The following is a 20728-nucleotide window of genomic DNA, read 5'->3' on the forward strand; positions in this document are numbered from 1 at the left end:
AGGCGTTCAGGCACTCAGCTCGACTCGGCTGCTCTATCCACAGAGCAGACGTGTCCCTCGAGGACGGACGGACATTAGCAGGTTTGGATTTTTGGGGAAGGCGCACGAGAAGAAGCACGGCTACCTCACTTAGGCCTTCACCCACTCAGTCGGAGCTCAGGCTGTGACACGACTCCAGCATAGAGCGGCTGAGTCCATCCGTCAACAAGCCGATAGAGCGCCTGTATAGCGGAGCTGATGAAGGGATTTCCCCCCCGCCGTGCCAAAGGGCAAACACAAGACTCAAGCCAGTGAATAGAGATCCTGCATACTGTACTTTACTCTGCCTCCATCCCTCCACTGCTTTCATCCTGAGATTAAGGGGTTTAGAGGAAGCTGAGGAAGGAATGTGTGTATCTCCCTTCCAGCTCTAGATGGAGGCTCCTTCTCTCATTCAACAGATATTGCATTGTTTGAGAAACAAGCAGCTGCGAGGAAGCTGGAGAGGAAGGGGAGCGACTGTTGACTTTGAACAGAGAGCGTCCTATCTGTGAGGATGAATGATAAATGGTTTAAGCCGTTTCCATGTATATTTGATGTCGCCTCAGACCTAGCGGCGCGTGGTGCTCGGAGCCCGAGGGCCCGAGGAACTCTGGTTCCTTCCGTCGATCCCGTTCCCCGACCCGGCCTCCTCTCAGCTCCATTTGTTTGCACTCATGTTTCTTCCAGTCTGGGTCTTGGTTAACATTTCATTCTGCCTTGACAGATACAGGCAGGAGACTGTCAAAAAACGTGGGCCATCAAATAATGAAATGAGGATAAGCCCGAGCCACCAGCGGATCGGCTACCAGACAGCACACCACCACACACACGGGCCCCGGCCTCTTTAATGAGCTGGGAGCTGTCTGACTGAACACAGCCATGTCTCTCACCGGCCCGACACGGCTGGAGCCGCCGGTTCTGTCGACCAGGAGAAGCTCAAAGTTCTGCTCAAAGTGCTTCTGATGCTCCAGGAGGCCTTAAATAAAACATGGAGATGAATCCTGACAGCTGAGGTGTTTCTGGATTCAACAGTAACACAAGTTTAAGGGTGTTGTCGTACAGGACGAGGGATTGTGTAGCCGACGCTGCAGTGAGGGCCAACAACACAATCAATGAGGAATTACATGACACCGGGGCTGATGTCCTTGATCCGTCTGTGAACAAATGGAGCGAGGCCCTCGACAATCACAGGAGAGACAAAGCAGAGTCTGGTTATATGAGCGTCCGGTCGGGGGGGAAACTCGTACTTCAAAGACGTGTTTGAACCCCGTCCACTGACCTTCACTGGTTTGTCTCCAGCGAGATGATGCTGCAACAGCGAGGAACAGAATTTAAAATGTTCTGAGGAGACGTCCCGCGCCGAAATCATTAATCCAGGCTTCACAAGTGAATTCTGAAAATGGCTGCGCTTCATTCAGAACATGACCTCTGGATCTTTCAGCCACATTAAGGCAAACAACACGTGAATTTGAAGTATTGATTAGTGTTTTATTAATAAAGGTTATTAACTGATGAGTCTCCAGGATCATTTTTTGCTGCTGTGATGCTATTTTTCATCACTGTCCAATAATCTACGAGAGGACGGACAGACGGTGAAATCTGTTTCCTTATTAACGTCCCATCCACCTTGAGACAGTTCACAGAGAATCAAGCCAAGGTTTGTAAAATTGTTTTTGTGTAATCGCCCCAAAACAAAATGAACTTCAACTTCCAATTAAAACAGAGCAGAGCACTTCCCCCCCCCCCCCCCCCCCCCACACTAATAAACGACTTCTTTGATTTATCCGTTATCAAATTGTTGTCGATCATTTAATCAACATTTTGTCCTTAGTCTATCTATAAAGTGTTTTTAATCTCTGTCGCACCGAGGCGTCCTTTCTCTTCTCTCTTTCCAGCCAGTTAATTAATTTGGTTAATATAACGGACTCACCTCGGGTTCTCTGGAGCACAGGGTGAGAGAGAAGAGTACATGGCGCCGGGGGGGGGGGGGGTGTTTAAATCAAGTGACAACACAAAGTCAAACAAAGCCCTCCAGCTGGAAGTGGTTTTGCACCAAAGGAGGAAGACTTGGGGAGATGATTTTTAAATTAACTGACCTTTCGGAAAAAAGGAATTGCTAATCTAGTCACATGAAACCACAATTTATGAGGGGGGAAATGTTCATTTACCAGCAATGAGCATCTATCAATCATGGTGACAGGGGCGTACACCGGGGAGAGGAAGTGGGGAGGAATTAAGGGAGGAGGGGGAAGGGGGGGGGGGGAAGGTGCAGGAGAGGGAGAGTGTGCACTGAACTACGCCCCCTGATAAGGAGCGAGGGAGGGGAGGTGAAGGGGGGGGGGGGAGTCGGGAGCAGGAGGAAGAGGAGATCAACAGTTTTAAATAGTAACAACCCCCCCAACGCTAATGTTTCATAGAGAGTAAAGCTCCCGGTGAACAAACAGAATCAATCACGTGCGGCTCGAGGCCTCGTTCAGGAGCCAAATGGAATCAGAGGTTTGACCTTTGTGCCCTCGCAGCGCTCCACAGGTCCGGTCCAACAAAACCATTTGTGTGTTCGCTTCACACTCATTAGTTGAGGAATGAAAACAAAACCTTACATGTGATTAATGTGCCGGTCACAGGGACGGCAGCGGAGTCGGGGTTCAAAACACAACCCTGGAACACGTGGCGCTCTCTCAACACACTCCACGTGATGTGTGATATTATGAGTCCACTTACATATGCATCGGGTCTAAGAGGCGGGGGGGGGGGGGGATGATGGAAATGGTTTGTGTGTTTCTGAGAGCTGTGTAATTGTGTTTTTACTTGGCAGTGAATGCCGAGTAAATGCCGAAAAATCCCGATCTATTTTCCTTAAGTGCTGGTTGATGACAAGATGAAAAACAGCCGAGGAAAGAGGCGTCCGCCGCTCTACTTCAAATCTGAAGAGCGCGAGAGAGCGTCGCTCGAAAACACAACGAGAACCCAAAATAACACAAACTTTTGCGCGGGCCCTCGACATAAACTTCCCGCGCTCCCTCGGGGGGGATTGATGGACACGCGTTGGAGGAGGCTTCGCTCGCCTCATGCTGGTTTGTACTGGTTCTCCAGCCCTGGCTCGGCCCCGTGCCTGTGCTCTGGGCTCGCACTTCAAACAGGCCTAATGTCCTGTCTGCTGCCGCCAACCGCCTGGTCAGGCCACCGCGCTCCGCCAGCCATCTTACTGACTACTGTACAGCCAAGGCTAATATTCAACACTGAGGCAGAGAGTGTGAAAGGCTTAAAATGTGGAAGTGTGTGTGTGTGTGTGTGTGTGTTGGAGAGGAGAAGCTTGTGTTGCCAAACAACTCACATTTCTCGAGTGCATCCATCGCAGCTCCCATTTCCGCCTGTTGGATGCTAGATTAGAAATGTTTTTAAAAGGAGAGAGAGAGAGAGCGGGGGGGGGGGGGAGGAGAGCGAGAGAGAGAGAGAAAAGGTGTTTAGCATATTCAAAATGTCCCTTTTCTGAAATTCTGTCAAATAAAAAACAGGCCTAATATTGAGCGGATTATCAAAAGTGCTTTTTATTTGTGTTTTTATAAGAGCCCCTCTGCTGAACAATAACAGGTAGCAGCCGTGCACACATTTTCTAAAAGGTAAGCCTATTGGCCGGGCACTGTTTACTCCCGGTCCCTGCGTCTATACACCATGTGATCAGAGCCCACACTGGAGGTGGATGGGAGCTTAAGTCATGTAAATACAGAAACAGTAAGCTGTCAAAGATCCTATGGAAGGGACAAAGTTATCGCTAGCTTAGAGCGAGAGGGAGCGCTTTCAAGTGGTGGGGGGGGGGGGGCTGCGGAGGGGATTTCCACATGTGGAGAGGGGGGGGGTGTTTGATGGATTTACGTTTCCTTTCTCGAAGGCTCAGCTGCAGCTTTATCGTCAACCCCCCCCCCCAGCCCTGAAAAGGCCTTGGTGCGGAGATTCACTTTCTTCGCTCAACAAAAGCGAGAGTGTGTGTTTGTGAGCACAACCAAAGGTTTAACACACACACACACCTGTCCTGCGGTGAGCACACAATCCCAGGTAGACCCTAACACATCCCCCCCGATGCAGTGTCGCCTCGCCACAGACTCTCCCTCGGCACAAAGTGATGTTTCCATAACACAATTTACGTCAAATCAATAATGAATCGATTCATCTTCATTCTGCATAATGTCTCTCCCGATAGAATAGGCCAACAGGAGCTTAATTGCTATAATAAACACCATCAATAAAGCGCAGCCATTATTCTCGAGCCCATTAGCGGTGCACTGGGGGGGGGGGGGGGGGGGAGAGCGCCTGGTCCTGTTGGGTCTTGTTATATCGCACTGGTCTCACTCACCTTGGGCCTTTGCCACAGCCGATTCGCTCTCCTTTGAAATACACGGCGACGGTGTAGGTGCGGGCGTGCGAGGGCCCGACTGTCTGCAGGGTCCTGAGAAATAAAAAAACACAGAAAAACATGGGGTGAGACAGGGGGGGGGGGGGGGGCTGAGACACAGCAATAACACCCCAGAGAGAAGACGCAAGGACACTCAGGGACATTGTTCTTCAGAGAAATAACATTAAAAAAAGAAAGAAGGGGCGAAAAAAGTAAAAAAGGTTTTCAATCAGAACAAATATAATTCATCTCGGGCAGCAGGTTGAGGCGGGGGGGGGGGGGGGGGGGGGGGGGGGGGAAATAGCGCTTTGATTCACTGGTGTGCTTTCAGAGCGCACAAAGCAATCTGAGGGACACGCAGTATAAACAACTTTTTAAAGCCCCCCCCCCCCCCCCCTGCTCCCCACACCAGTCAGCCTCAGATACAAAGATCCGTGTGTGGTTTACAAAAAGAATAAGAATATGACATGTTGGGGGGGAGGGGGGGGGGGATAGAAATAGAAGAATGACTCGTCTTTGAGGGACCCACGAGTTTTTGGTGCTAGAAGGGTAAACACAGAAAACAGCTGAGGGGGGATCAGGAAAATCTAAGATGAGAGAATAAGACTCGTTTAATTTATAGATGTAGTTCATTTAAAGAGATGTTGTGGGGGGGGTATTTCTGCTGGGACGCGCACGTACACGACAGATGACAAAACTTGTGAGATGTTTGAAAATGTTAACATTAGCATAAACATCTCAGGCCCGAGCTGCGAGTCACCTAAATTATTCACGGACAATTTACTTATTTCAGGAGTCGCAAGTCAATTTTTAATGCCTCGTGGTCACTTATGACACTTTATCAATAATTCAGCTCCTATTCTCACTTACAAATGAAGTGGCACGTCGCGTGTTCGGGAGCAAACAAGACTCCGGTGCGCCGCGCTCGCGCCAACTCTCAACAGGGAGGAGGTGTCACTTAGAATCATGGTGCTGCTACAATAACACAAAACGAGACGGGAGGAGCAGGAGAAGAATCTGTGAGGAGCTGGGGGGTTATCAAGTGGAAGGCTGCACACACAGATGGAAGTGAGTGAGGCGTGTAGGGTCTGTAGGGTCTGTAGGGTCTGTAGCTACTGACTGACTCAGGTCGTTCTCTGCACAATGTGTCTGCTCCCTGGTGAGTCCTATACACAGACCATATGTACAGCAGAGGGATGGTGCTGGGGTCGAGGTGTGGATCTGTCATCAGGCAGACACGTCCACCAGGGAAGCTTTAGCAGGAGGACGTGGGGGCATTAGCTCCTCTCTCCATCCTTCCCTGCCCTAGTAATTTACTCTCTCTCTCTCTCTCTCCGGGTAAGTCACACTCTTGTCTCACCCGGTGTTGTAAACAAATTCAGACGGACCCTTAAGACGGCCTCACGGACCTGACACCAGCAGCTGCTGCATGGTTCTGGCTTATCGACCAGCAGGGGGTCGGGTCAGCTCACGGGGAGATCGGCTGCTACTGTGAATTTTCAACTAACGGGCAGTGGCATCAAATTCATCTGCGGTTATACTTGTGCATGAGTGGATCTGTATTTATTTTTGCATGTGTGCCAAAATGTTTCTCGTTCACGTCCTCGTGTGATACAGAGTTTGAGGGAAGTGTTGATTGTGGTGTCAGAGTTGTGTTGAGTCAAATCTCTCCCTGCGTCAGGCTGATGGACAAAATAATAAACAGGAGGAGGAGGAAGCCGACATTCAAATGAATACGTGGACGAGAGAGAGAGAGAGAGAGAGAGGCGACTGATTAGATGTTCATTGTACATGAAGCTGCTCCGTCTGCAGCCACCCCTGCACATGGAGCCAATCCCCCCCCCCCCCCCCCCCCCGTGCCCTCTGCCCTTTTTCTTTTTGTATCGGTGAAAATACAGTTTGTCAGTTTCCATGGGGACACACGCAGCTCTGAAAAGCATTCTGTCAAATAACACTTGCTCCTTGACCTTTTGTCAAATAGGTCTGTTTGGCCTCTGTGTTTATTTATCACAACAACAGAGACCTTTACACAGCTATTCAAAATGTCCAGGGACCAATAACAGGGGATAAAAGTCCTGTAAATAGAGTTTGTTCCATTTTCATTTCTCTGAACGGGGACTGGAGCACATGTGACAGTTAACTGAACCCATCGCCACAGTGGAGTTCTGGGTCATAAACTGAAGACGGGGACAGAAATGTAATTCTAATAAAAGTTATGGCTCAAATAGTTCAGCTTAAAAATGGAGGATAAACACGTAGTTAATTAACAAATGGCTCAAATAGCTTTGTGAATAATGTTGTTTAATTGAAAATAGCTAAATGTGGTGGATAAAGGTTTTTTTAAACACTGGTGAAGTAAATGAAAAATTGGGAACCACTGTAGCGCATCATTGTTTGGGAATAATGTAAATTAATAATCAGGTGTTTTGTATTTTGAATTTTTACATTATTCTTGCATTGATGTGACAAACTGCCTGCTAGGTATTTAATTTACCGGATTATCCAAATCTGTCATTTTGTTTTAATTTAAATTTATGATATTACAGCTGAAATTAATATGAAAACACAATTTCTTTATGTCACCTTTACTTTCAAAGGTGACACAGACATAGTTCCAGCTCAATCTAGGGCACAGAAAGATTCCCTGCTGACAGATAAAACGTTTTGGGTTTTACTTCCACAGACGTGAAACACCCGGGTCGGCTCGGAGTGTTCTCCGGACTCTTACTTGTAGAGCGGGATGTCGGGCTCCTTGCCCTCGGTTCTCAGGGTCAAACAGCACTGCTGCAGCTGAGACTTTGGGTCATTCCAGTCCTGGTTCAGAATGAACTCCTGCAACACACACACACACAGAGACACACACACACTTCATTCAACAAATCGGAGACACCAGAAATAAATAAAGAAAAACAGCTGCAGTTACAAACTCCATCTCCCCCGGTCGCTGAGGCTTTTATTTCATTCCTGCCTTGACCCTCTCCGCCCCTCCACTTCTTCTGCTCTCACTTATTTGCTCTCGCTCTGACTGGCTCTCCGTCTGTGTCTTCACGCCGAGTACAAATCACAGGCTACTTAAGACAAAAGCCGATCCCGGGCCAGCAGCAGAGAGCGTCTGGGAGCCTCCCAGGTGTGCAGCCCTGATACATTTCTCTTATCCAACAGGGACTTCTAAAAGCCCTTCCATTAACAGGGAAGCAGCCTTGTCATAAAAAGGCAGACTTTGAATCCAGAACTGTCTGCTCCTATTAATTTTCTACAAAGAGTGCTCCTGCTTCTGTTGCTCGCGCTCTTCTACACTCCAGCTCCCCCCCTCCTCCCTCCCCCCCCCCCACAACCCCTCTATCTCCTGCTTCTGTGCTTTACTTCCTTTTTGCTCCTTCCCACTTTTCCTCACTCTGGGGGGCATCTTCACTCCTTTTGCCTTGGGCGGAGAAATTTGGGTGGTTTTTGAAAAGGAGCGCAGCATATAGCCCGGCGCTGGTACAAGCAATTTCGAGTGCATGGATGCATTGACACTCACACAAACCCTCTATATGCGTAATCACACAGGGCAGCGGGGGGAGAAATGCGAACATAAGGAAAGGAGCGTTTATGTCCCTGGTTTTTCCTTCTCTATTTCCATCCAAATTGGATGAAGCAGCACAGTGTGCAAAACGCTGTGGTTTCCAGAAAGCTATGTAAGGAGACATGCTGGCTGTTTCACAACTTCTCTCTTGGAAGTGGAAATTAGGTGCTCTCTTGCAGCGACCATGACGCAAAGCTCAGCTCCTCTAGAGCCGGGGATTCTCCCTGGAGAGGCGCACCAAGACAGCAATTAGCATGGCATATCAGACCACTGCAGCAGCTTCACAAGGAGAGGTCCTCGCCATGTGGATACTCGTGCACGAGGCCTGTGTGTGTGTGTGTGTGTGTGTGTGTGAGAGAACACGTGCACATGCCTGTTTAGGTATAAGAGTGCATGTAATAGTTTGTGTCTTTTACCACAGCAGCGATTTTAATGGGAATACGCATTTAAGACTCTTCTCTTTAAACTCGAACGATTCGATGGCGCTCGAGAGTGAAAGACTCGTCCTTCCTCACTCACATGTGGCCACGGAGTAAATCTATCCAACTCCTGGAAGTGGACGCCATCAACAGCTCGAGCACTACTTGGATCGATGGAAAAACGCTGATGACTAACGTCAACAACCCGACACTGTTGTGATTCCCATTAAAGATGACTAAAATAGCTATTTGAGCCGTCAGCGCGAGAGGCGTTCAAGGGCCGAGCGCCACTTCAGGCCCTGCGTCGATGGTGGCACCATTAGGCTCCAGCCATTAGCTCCCTCCTCCTCCTCCTCATCATCATCATCATCTCCCCGGCTCTTTCTCTCGGAGGCGTCCAGCTCAGCGGCTCATTGATCAGGTGCGAGTGGTGAATAGCCATCAATAGGGACTCACCTTCAGTCGGGGGAAGAAGCAGACATTCATGAAGGTGTGCACGAACTCCAGGTCTTTGTCTATGTAGAGCGCGGCGATGAAAGCTGCAGAGAGAGAGAAAGAGAAAAGGGAGAAAAGCGATAAAGAAAATGGCTGAGGACATGCAGCGTCTTTTTCTGCTCTGCCTCCCTGCTGAAACAAATAAAACATTAACCAAGACCAGAGGACAAACCCAAATGTGATGTTAATGTAAACAACGGGGGAAGGACGGCTCTGTCCACGTCCGTCTGTTTCCATCAAACAGGAAATTGGTGCGGCACAGGGGCCACGCAGAGTTCACAGAAAACATCCAGCACAAGAGGAAACTGCACGGGGAAGCTGGATCGAGAGTAACATCTGAAATGTGAGCGGTAGGTTCTCGGTGTCATTTCCATCTCGTGGCTCTTCCCTTTGTTTTGCTCCTCCATTAGCTGCCCGCTGCATTCACTCGTCCCCGTGACTAAGACAGCGGGACGCGAGAGACGGATAATAGGTAATATTCCAGGGGGCCAGCGAGGGCCGGCTGCAGCCCCGGGGCCCCGGCTGCTCATATGCACTCATTTCCAGAGCCGACCCTCGTCCCCTTCCCAGAGTCGCCAACTCTGCTCCGGCCTGAACTCTGAGGGATAATTTGAAAGGCAAATGATATGAAGCTCTGTGTTGTCCTTTGACCTCCAGTGTGTGTGTCTGTGTGTGTGTGTGAGATTCATGCATGACTCTGACTGCTGATGCAGACCTTGAACATATTAATGCTTTTCCCACTTTCTCTGTCAGTATGCATTATTCCTTCATATTACCATCTTTGTCACTGCTAGCGCCCTCTATGGGCCTCGTGTGGACAGTAATGAATCTCCTCTAATGCATGACCTCAAATAAGCCTTGAAATAAAAGGTAATGTGCAGTAAAGATAAAATACAAAGAACAATTGTGTCTATACTTATATATTAAAGTTATCTATTTCATTCTGGGGATTAGGAGACATGATATATTCAAAATGGAAAATCGGAGAGTTGTCCTTAGTTTCTTTTAAAGCCGAACTAATCCTGGATTTTACTGAGACTAAGTTTTCATTGTGTAAAAGAGGAATAATATGCGTTTATGAAACCAGTTACTAATGGAAAATATATCACTCTAATATATAGTATTGGATTTTTGACCAGTTTATTTACAGAGATCCACATTTAAAAAGTGAAATATTAAATTGTCAGTGGTCTCTCATCGTCAGAAATACTGTATATAATGGAAAAGCATTTTATTAATGATGTAAAACATTTTAAATGTTCCTCTTTTGTAAATTCTTATTACTTAATGACTGATTCGTAAACCTATGAATTCCCTTGTTACGGCTGAACGTGGTCAGAATCTTCTGGATGTTCAGTTTACCCCGAACAGGACGAGTGTGGCTTCACACAGAGTGAGGAAGGAGTCGGCAGGTATCTGGGACCGGGCCGTGGATTTCTTCTTCCACGCGTCAGGAGAGAGATCCACCACCTGACGCTCCAGCTGGAGTCAGGAGAGCCACCAGAGAATCCCTGACAGGCGTCCCACCCAGAGACGCTGACTAACGGGTCTGACAACAGGACTAGAGGCAGAGACTGAAGTCGCTTCACAGTGGAAGAGTCTCTGCAACTTCACACCTGCTGCGGCACATTGTTTTCATTCCAATATTACATACATTATGTTCAATATGTTTGTAATATAGAAAATTAAACAAGACTTAATATAAGAACCACTACTTAACAATTGTACTAATTTCAATCTATAACTAATGAAAACAGATATAAAAAGTAAGAGGCTGCGTGTGCCTAGAACATTAATCTTTATTTTCTAAATTGAAATACATATTTTTTCTTGCTAAATGTTATGTATTTTCTTTTTCTGACAGTTTCTGTCCACAATTATTTGTATCATATCTTTGGGGTTTAGGACAGATGATTGTTTCTAATAAATTATCATTTGAAAAATTCATTGTTTTAAAAAAACATAAAAACAATTTGAATTCCTGGCTCTAATATGACAGAACATTTTAATCATTTTAAAATGTTTTATTTTACCCTTTTTCTTTTCTTATTTTGATTCTTGTGTTTGGCTATTGTGCGATCTTCAATTTGCTTTTAATTATTTCCTATTGTTTGCCTTCAATTATTCATTTTTAACTTGTAAAGCTTGTAAATTATTCATTTTTAACTTGTAAGTGTGTTTTGAAAAGTGCTTTGCAATTAAAATTCATTATTATTATTATTATTATTATTGAAAGCAGATTTTCTCTGCTGAGTGAGGGGTTGTGGTTTTAACCTCTTCTTTACGGGTAAAGAATAAACACAGCAACCGTTTTCCAAATCTGAAGAAGAACATTAAAACCATTGCTATTGGTGAACATCATACTGGGATAATTATTGATATTGTCATAACTCAGCTCTAACTGAACCTATTTTCAGTGTCTTATTCTGATCCAGAGAAGCAAGCAGGACACCACCAGTCGATTATTAGATGTGGAATCTGCAGCTGCTGGAATAAGAAGCAGAGAAGAAGAAGCTCCTGTGACACTGAGCTCACAGGGAGCGTCATCCTGAGTCTTCAGCAGAGACGTGACAGCGTTTGACATTTAACACAAAGAGAGCAAAGAAATCGATGGTGGCACTTAATGTTGACTTTCTTAAACTGCACATTCAGGAGTGAGATATGAAACATGTGGAGGAGGGCTCTATAAATATCTGTTGGATCATTTATCTTTGCTTCATATTTCTGGATAACGAATCAGAAGAACCGTGCACGTACATTCCAGCAGGTCGGCCAGCGTCTTGGTCCTCAGGGCCACCGGGCGCTTGGTCTTGTCGTTGGTGATGGCGAAGTCCTGCATGCCCAGCTCCTCGGCCACTTTGGCCTGCGTGCGGTTGTTCACCAGCGAACTGCGGAGGAGCTGCGGAGCAAAGCGGACGGCACACGTCAGAATCGAACTCGAGGTGCGAACACGAAGCCGCAGAAGCACTTCAAACAGATGTACACGGAAAGACACGGAAGTACACGGAAGTACACGGAAGTACACAAAAAACATCAAAACACAGCCCCACGTGGAATAATTCATCAAAGACAGAATGGTAATGCAGAGTAAATGTTTCAGGGAGACTGCAGGCTGCTCTGTTGAATACTGCATGGTGACTGGGGGCTGAGCGGATGACAACATGTTAGACTGGGCGAGCTGCATTTACGTCTCTAAAAGGGAAAAACACAAACATGTTAAATATAGACACGAGATGAGTAAAGGAGCAAATGGAAGCAGGATGACTGACTGACTGGATCTGGCTTTCTGGGATGTGCCCTCCTTCACAGCACACACGCCATCGCAATCAGAGCCACACAAACGCACACACACACACTCACACTAGTTGAATGAGCACTTTTTCCCAGATTTGAAATCCATTTCAGATGTACCTCCATCTTGGCTCTTGGGCATTGGCAGCGCTGAAGCTTTCAGGCTCTCAGCGAGCGCTTGATGGAAGCTTTTATACAACTAACATCAAGGCTTCCATCTATAAGGAAAATCCAGGAATAAGCATCTGACTGCAGAGGTTCTTATTCAGTTTGAGACCCGCTCATCCCCCCCCCCCCACCCCCCCCACCCCACCCCCCCAGCCTTGAGTAGTGGCTCCTCTGAAGAGAAGTGCTGATGGTCGAGTGAAGAGAGGGAGCTGTAACGCCGTTTGACGCCGTCAGAAAAATACGCTTACATGTTCCCAGTGTGATCATTTGCTTTGTACCTGTGTTAAAAGCCATGCGCACACACACACACACACACACGTACAGACACACACACACACACACACACTTGACAGCTCCTATAAAAAAATCTGCCGACAAAGACGTGTTATTGAAAACCACTGAACAATGTGGTCTCATGACAAGGCCGATCAGCAGTACAGTAAACACACAGGCGCAGTGTGGGGTGAGGAGCTGTTTTGTGGAAACGAGCAAAAGAAGAACCTGGCTGCCACTTGGAGATTCAAAGATTGATGGGAGGAAGAATAAAAAAAACAAAAAAAAGCTTCCACACACACACACACACAATCCAGAAAGCTCAGCTGTAACTTCATGTCATGTAAACCTGTGTGAGAAGCAGTGAGCCGAGGAAACAGAGGAAACACGAAACGCACACGTATGTGGGAGGACAAGAACCCGGTTGAGAAGTCGGGGTTGGTAAACAAAATCTGAAATAGTTTCCTTCCTCTCTGAATATAAGCTTCACCGCAGGAGCCTTGTTAACGTTACATTTAACACGGGAGGAAACATGGTGTCTACACGGCTCTGACGGCACCGGACATCGGCCCCCGGTTAGCGAGCAGCTACGTGAACTCCAGGAGACACCACAACAGAATCCCTGAAGCTTATTGGTGAAAGTGTGGCTAACAGATGATTGAATTTTGTATATTATTTATGATATGCAATATTTTAATTTGTCTGTTCTCGTCCATAAAGTTGTCACCATCCACGCAGTCTACAGTCAGACGTCATAGTTGTAGCTGCAGTTGTAGACAGAATGAATTTGATAGTAAACGCTGACGTGGGGAAGGTTTATTAATTATGTGATTGTGTTTAATATTGACTTCCAATTTGCAAAAGCAATAAACAAAGATTCTGGCAACTTTTATGCATAAATATTGTTTTAAGAGAAAGAATCTTACCGTTAAATGTCCTTCGTGGTGATCGGGGAAGTGGATGAAGAGGTACTCTGTGGCCACCAGCTGCATGATGGAGTCTCCCAGGAACTCCATCCTCTGGTTGTGACCCCTGGAAAAGATGGAGGGATGGATAAAGTTAAAAGAGGCAACAGGATGAGTAAGAAACAGGTTACAGAAGGATTTGATGGAGAAGGGGTGAAGTAGGAGGGCAAGGGGGGGAATTGGGGTAGAAGCCGGGGGACAGGGAAGGTTTCACTTACACAACCGTACATCAGCGGGTCATGAAAGGCGCCGAGCTCTCCTGACAAATCTACCGGGCTTTTAGTCTTTTAAGAGAAACAAGTACCGGCCTCAAGTGCCGGCCCCCTTCGGAGGAAAGTGTCGAGCTTTGATTGCAAATTCAAATATGAATGGGGGAAACATACACTCTTTATGAAGCCCTCCGGTGCACCTGCAGGAGAGCCGGTCGAGCTCCTAAGCCCATGAGAAGCAGGAGGCGTGCACTCGGGTTTAGAAGAACATCTTTCAACCTTCTAACAATTCCTTAGAAAAGCTAAAAGCAGGAGTGTGATACTGTGCATCAGCTTCCTGCCGCTCTCACTCATCACTGAGAGGCAGCGAGCAAACTGTGGCTCCACGCACAGAGATAGACAGGGCAGCAGGAGCTGAGGGGGGGGGGGGGGGGGGGGTGCTACTGCTGCATCTGTAATGGTCATTAATTAAACAGAATTATAGATTAGCATTGCAGAAGGGGGCTGGTGCTGTGCCAGGCAGGAAGTGTGTGTGTGTGTGTGGGGGGGCGTAAGTAAGTGCCATACAAGCAGAGAGGTATAGACAGCAGCCGAGCACACGTCCATCTACAGACCCCAGATCTTCACAGGGGAGGAAAGTTTGAAGATGAGAGGGAGGAGGACGAGAGGGGGAGGAGGACGAGAGGGGGAGGCCGACATCAAAGAGGAGGAAGGTCAAAGTTTACTGTCCGATTGGCGGCGCCGCTACCTTTTTATGATCTGAGCCAAAGAGATTTGAGTTAAAGACTCGGTGAGAGAGAAGTTTGAACGTCTTCAACCGGGGCTGAGCTGTCAATTCATAACTCAAATCAATTCAGTCAGTTTGATGGAGAAAACAAGAATTAATCCTCATCCCTTAAACCAAATCATCACTTTCTAACGTGCACAAAAGCTTTTCGCTGTAAAAAAATAATCTCCAACTCAAAATATTGGTCAATAGCTTTTCCTAAAAGATTATTTTCTATTATTTAGTTTTTTAAATATCCACCAATTACACCCTCAAGGTGACATTTACAAATTTCATATTTTTCTCGTGACCAACACATTGGATTCCAAGGATTTTTAATTTAATGCAAAAAACATTTAAGAAAAACAGTTTTGCTGCGTAAATAACCAATTTTCAACACTTTTAATTCCTATTCTGCAAATGGACAAATCAATCCAGCGTCTGCAGGTGTTTGCAGGGACAGAGAATAAGTGAGAATTTAAATAACTACTTTATATTTCCCGGCTGGGCTGAAAGACCCAGAGTTTGAGCTTCATTAGGAGGAAGGGAAGTCAAGGAACGCCGCCTGATCCACACTCCTACATTAAAGATAACCACAGAGCTTCTTAATGGAAAGAATCTGCCACGACACATGAAGAGAAGAGCTGAGGAAGAGGAGGCAAGAGCAGAGCGACAGAGGAGAGAGGTGGAGGCTGGACGTCATCGGGTTCACTGGGGATTTGATCAGAATCTAGCAGATACGCTGTGAGGGAGCTCGGGGAAAGGAGGTCTGCCAGGGAGCTCGTGCTGCGTGGAAACAGATTGAGAAGGTGTGGGGAGAGCTGATTCCACGTCCAATAGGAGGCAGAGCGGGAGATGGAACAGCCGAGTGACAGTGAGAGACGAAAGGAGAAAATGGAGGAGATAGGACGGGGGGGAAGAGGAGAGATAGAGCGGGTCAAAGAGGAATGCGTTGCTGTGTGAAGCCGCACAAAGAGCCATCCCTGATTCACTTCAACAGCCGCGGCACAATGCTGCGGCAAGGTGGGGGAAATTGAAGTAAAGTGTGGAGCCGAGGTCTTTATTCTCCTTTGACTTTGATCTAAAATACCTTTAACAGCCTCGGTGAAGAGGCAGCGACGGGCCGCCCGCTCCCAAAGTGGGGAGCTCTCCATTCCGCGAGGCAATTTCTCCCTCTCGCTTCTTAGGGAAATTATCTCCTTGTTTCAAATGTGCGCCGCTTGTGCGAGGTTCAGAAGTGTGAGCGCGGTGGACAAGTGGAGCCGCCACTCCGGACTCCGGGATTTGGGTAATTTCAGGAGCAAAGATCCACCGCAAACAGATGTTCAGGGAATAAATCTCGCCAACAACAAAAGATGGATATGAATTCAAAAAAAGGTTCTTTGGTGTAATGACATCTCAGGGTCTCTGTTATAAAAGAATGCACAAAACTGAAAATGAGTTTTTTCCTGCAAAAGGGAAAAATATTCCCTCGGATTTAAAAGTTTTAGTGCGAATGACATGAAATCTTTACAGACACGATATTTAATCCACTGATGGAAATCAGAAGTCTGACTTTTCTTCCAAGAGCAATTTGAGATATTTCACCACAGTGACTCTGAATCACCAGATCGAGCACAGACGATAATGGAAAACCTCTTTTTCTACCTTTTCCACAAGTGGCCTGTTAGCCATTTTAAAACCCTCTTCTACATGAAAACACAACAAACTCTGAGCTGCAACACTCAAAGAAAATTCATATTAGCAAAAAGACGGCTGTAATTTTAACAATTATCATAATTAAACCCTTTTATCCACATATATAGTGCTTAGTGATTAATGGAGAAAACCCATTCCCTCACTATTTTGCAGTTTTTCTACTTATTTTCCCCCATTTTCACAAATAGTTTATTATTTATTTTCTTATTTCCAGAATACACTTTAAATTTGAAGGAGTAAAATTAAGCTGTAGAGCTTTGGAAGCTTTTTTAACCCTGCTTTAAAAAAAAATTGCAATGCACAGAAAAGTTGCTTTTTACGTAAATCCAGCTAATGGAAGTTAATTGCATGTATATTTTTCAAATGACCACTTTCAAAGCCAAATAACGAAACAAGCTTTGATTCAAACAAACAACACTGAACACGAGGCGAAGTGGACACACTTTTACACAAATGGTGAAATTCTTGCAACACCCGGCGTTTCCGCAGTGAGAGCAGAGAAGAAGAAGAAGAAGAAGAAGCAGCCGGTGCCTGGGGGCCACGGCTCTCTGGTTGTGCTGTCAGGAGGAGGCCTACGCTCTCCACCTCTCACAGGGTCGACTCCCCGTCCTTGCTTCTCGTGCCGTCCTCCTCTCGGTCACTTTGTCCTCTACTCCAGCACAAAGCGCTGTCGGGCTAAAGGTCAACCTGCTTCCTGTCTCCTCATTTGCCGCACGCCTTATTGTCTGACCTTGCCTTGCGTCATCTCACCTCGTTCTTCTCTCCCTCACGATGGAGCGACCTACTTTTTATTTCACCTTTGGTCCTCGCGGGAAACCGTGGCCCAGCTCCATCTTCAAGTCAGTCGGCTCTATTCAGGTCAACCTGCCTTTGGCCACTAAGGAGCTAATGAGCATCAATTACCCTGGAAAATTATCTCTTTGTTTTTGCTTCAGGAAAATTAACAAAACAAATGTGGATATATAAAAAACCTAAGTAGGTTAAACTTAGATAGATGGAAGTGAAGCTATTGGACGTGATGCCACCGTGTTAGAAAATATCATCACCATCAACCTTGAGAAGAAACACCTCAAAGCTCTGGACCTCTTGTCGATTTCACTGACCATGACTGAGGAGAGGTTTGACATTTAAGTGATGGATTAGAGCAAACACAGCACTGCACTGTATGTGTGTGTATGTGCAAGACACACACACAACCACAGACACACACACACACACAAGGCAATGTCCTTGTGGCAAAACTAAGCAAGCAATTACGGCCTGCAGGCAGCCAATAGGATATCAGAGGTGCGCTGCCAAGACTAATTTGCTTCAGCTGTCAAACTCACTATTGTGTTGTGAAGCTCAGAAGTGAGTTAAGCTTCCATTGCAGATAATCCTCTCATTCTCAGAATCACAAACACCTCAAATTGGAGTGAACAGTCTCATTAGTGGAAACATGTTCTTATAAAAACAGCCGTCTCTTTTTAAAACTTCCCCTCGTGGAGGAACCCGCTCGCTCTGTGAGTCTAAGTCGTCTTTGCAGAAGTTTTTGCAACTTTACAGGCGATCGAACAAAAGTCACAACAGAAACATTTCCAGTATCGGTGCTAAATCACCCCAGCAACACGGTGACACGCTGCAGGGAACAGAGCAACACAACTAAATCAAAATCATCCCCCAGCAGAATGTAGTGGGGCAGTTTATGCACATAACAAAGTGTGTCCCTGACTCGGGGGCTGCATCCTTCAAAAGGAGTCGGTCTGCCAGGCTGAATTCGACTGGTGGTACACGGAGGATTTTCCTGCTAACGTCACCAGGTTGTCCAGCTCGTGCTGTTGCATCATCAGCTCCTTTCATCGGTTGTGCTTCCTGCAGCTCGAGCACCTGCACAGCTTCACCGAAGAGCCGGTGACTCGTCGGGCTCATGTGAAGAGCCGGTAACATCGGTGAGGTGAGGTTGCTCCGGCGTGACGCAAGAATTACATCGTTTCGGACACAGAAATGGAATTTACAGTACAGTAACACCCGAAGCTGCTCTGAGCACAGACACCAGAGCATCTCAGAAACAGGCGTGTGGAAATATGGCAAAGGATCAACTGCATTACTCTTCACTGACCACAGATCTGCGTTCCACCCGAGGGAAGCAGCGGAGGAGGAGCCGCAGAATGCACGTCATATTAACTAGTGACAGCGATCAGTCTTCAAGTGCGTCCTCAGTGGGACACGGCTGCCGTCCACATTAAATCTGGACTAAACCAGTGAGAAGCCAGGATTTCACAGGAAGGACTGAAGCTCGACAGTGAGAGAAAGAAAACTGTCAAATAAGAGAAGCGGCTGAAATGAATGAAAAACAAAAAAGAGAAGTATAAAACATCCAGCCGTGGACAACCCAGTGAATCAGAACCCCATTTCCCATGGGGCAGTGGGGTTATGGCCTCCCAGCTACAGACACACTAGAGACACGGTGACTTCAGAGTCCCCCGGGCCCCCTCTCCCTGTCAGCTGTGAGGCCTCTTGTTCCACCAAGGTAATTTAAACATGACATTGAAGACATGGCTCCTCATACAGGAAGTGACTGTAAGAGGATGTGTAGGCTGAGGGGGGGGGGGGAGGGATGTGATGATGTGGGAGGAGGCGGCGGCGGCAGAAACAACAATCTAAAATGCCTCCTGATGAAACTCCCGGCATCTCAGATCACATTATTAACCATAATGCACCGTTTCCTTATCACCTCTTCAGGGAGCCGCGGACCACGTCTGGCTTCTCCTGCAGCCTCCCTGCAAATTACATCTGGCCTGCCAGCGCCTCACTTTGCATTTTTATTGGCTGTAACTCTATTAGCAAGCAAGCAAGCAAACAAACAAACAAACAAACAGACGGGGGACTGTACTTACAGGGTGAGGTGGTTGAAGCCCACCGTCCTCAGGGTGAAAGCTCTGGCCAGCAGACGCACGTGCGTGAACAGAACTCCGATGGCGTCCTCGAAGCTGGTCAGCTTCTGGAGGACGGGGGACGTCTCGATGAGCTGCCTGTCCGTCTGAGGCTCCTGGACCTGGACAAGACGATGAAGAACAATGAAGACGTCAAACATCAGCAAAATGGGACCAGGTTCCACAATCGACTGGGGTTAGTGGGTAGGATGGGATTGTGCAATACGCTGGAGTCCATATCCTTTTGGCCATAGACTGTGATGAATGGGTCTAGATTTGAAACAGCTTCCCAGATGAGGACACTCGGAATCGATTATAGTTTATAAAAAGCGTGGAGAGAATAAACAAGAGGAATAAACGGTCTGATAATTCTTTGCCGTAGAGATTTAAATGATGGAATTGATTTGTTTTTGTGTAAATTTGTCGTAAACATCTCATTTCTTTGTTTGATTTATTTATTCCTTTGGTCTTTGCATGTGTGTAGAACAGTAACAACCTCTTCATGGATCCTCACACCACACTCTGCACAGGCGCGTCAGATATATTCCTCAACTGAAACGGATCTGTACAGTGTGAGCTGCTCGAGGGGCCTGTGTTTCGAGTCTGTGTGTTTTCCCTGCGCCTCAAAACAAACTCAGATGATCTGCAGCAGATGGAACATCTTCGTCATTAAGTTTTAAGTCGAACAGCTCTCGTCTTTTCTCCCTCTCCCGGAATCTGGTGATTCAATCGGCCACTTACTATCTCCGGTGTCTCCGCGGCACCGCAGGTTTTCCCGCGGCAGGCTGCCACATCTGAGACCCCGTTGACTTTGATGAGTCTCTTAAAAGAATGGCTCTTTGAGTTGTGAAAACGGCTGCAGATTATGCTTTAAACATCAGCTGCAGGGCCTGGTGAGTTCAGAGGTAGGCTGCTTCAGCGAGAACACGCTGCTCTTTTTAACGACAGTATTTGCTCGTGCCCATGCTCATTAGAAAGTGGAATTATACGCTGAGGAAATATGGGCCTGAGTGTTTGTTGAATCAAGAGATATCCTTATGGGTGCATTAATTAGGCAGCTAGAAACATCTAATTGGTCCTCTGCGTGGTGCAGCTTGACCAAGACATCTTCTCCAGAGAAAGAGGAGGAGAAACACAACTTCACGTGGACATTTACAGGCAGCACATTCAGGTGACCTAGCTTGATCCATTTAGCTGAACACCATAAAGTATCGCACACACACACGAGAATAAAGAAAGCTGCTGTCAAGGCTCTCTGAGAAGCGATGGGCACTTTCTTCATTTTCCCAGCGTCTTTGTTGTTCATTGAGAGATGACAAGTAAACAGCTTCCTCCGAGTCCCCCATGTCAAACCAGTAAGCAAAGCAGAGAGATCTATTTTCAAACTCAGTGTTTTTTAATTGGAGTGCTGCCGGTAATGTCATGGTTCCATCTTCCAGTGCGTCCAAAGAAAGATTCCCTTTCTCCCGGTTTCTCCCTCTGTTAATTAACGAAAAGGCGTTTAAAATGTCACGCATCAAAACTAACGACATCTGACGAGTGCAGCCCTCTCAAGG

The 20728-nt window shown here is 46.8% G+C and overlaps 1 protein-coding gene across 1 annotated transcript in view; it reads right to left on the reverse strand.

Moving 5' to 3' along the window:
- drosha (drosha ribonuclease III) overlaps positions 1–20728 on the reverse strand; it is a 101859-nt gene that overhangs the window by 25509 nt on the left and 55622 nt on the right. The window contains exons 26-31 of the mRNA XM_053412418.1: positions 13549–13654; positions 11648–11789; positions 8852–8934; positions 7140–7243; positions 4373–4465; positions 3356–3402 (exon numbers count right to left, since the gene is read on the reverse strand). Coding sequence (XP_053268393.1) covers positions 3356–3402; positions 4373–4465; positions 7140–7243; positions 8852–8934; positions 11648–11789; positions 13549–13654 — 575 coding nt within the window. The remainder of the gene's footprint in view (positions 1–3355; positions 3403–4372; positions 4466–7139; positions 7244–8851; positions 8935–11647; positions 11790–13548; positions 13655–20728) is intronic.

The sequence above is a fragment of the Pleuronectes platessa genome, chromosome 20, assembly GCF_947347685.1.
Source record: "Pleuronectes platessa chromosome 20, fPlePla1.1, whole genome shotgun sequence".
Classification (NCBI taxonomy): Eukaryota; Metazoa; Chordata; class Actinopteri; order Pleuronectiformes; family Pleuronectidae; genus Pleuronectes; species Pleuronectes platessa.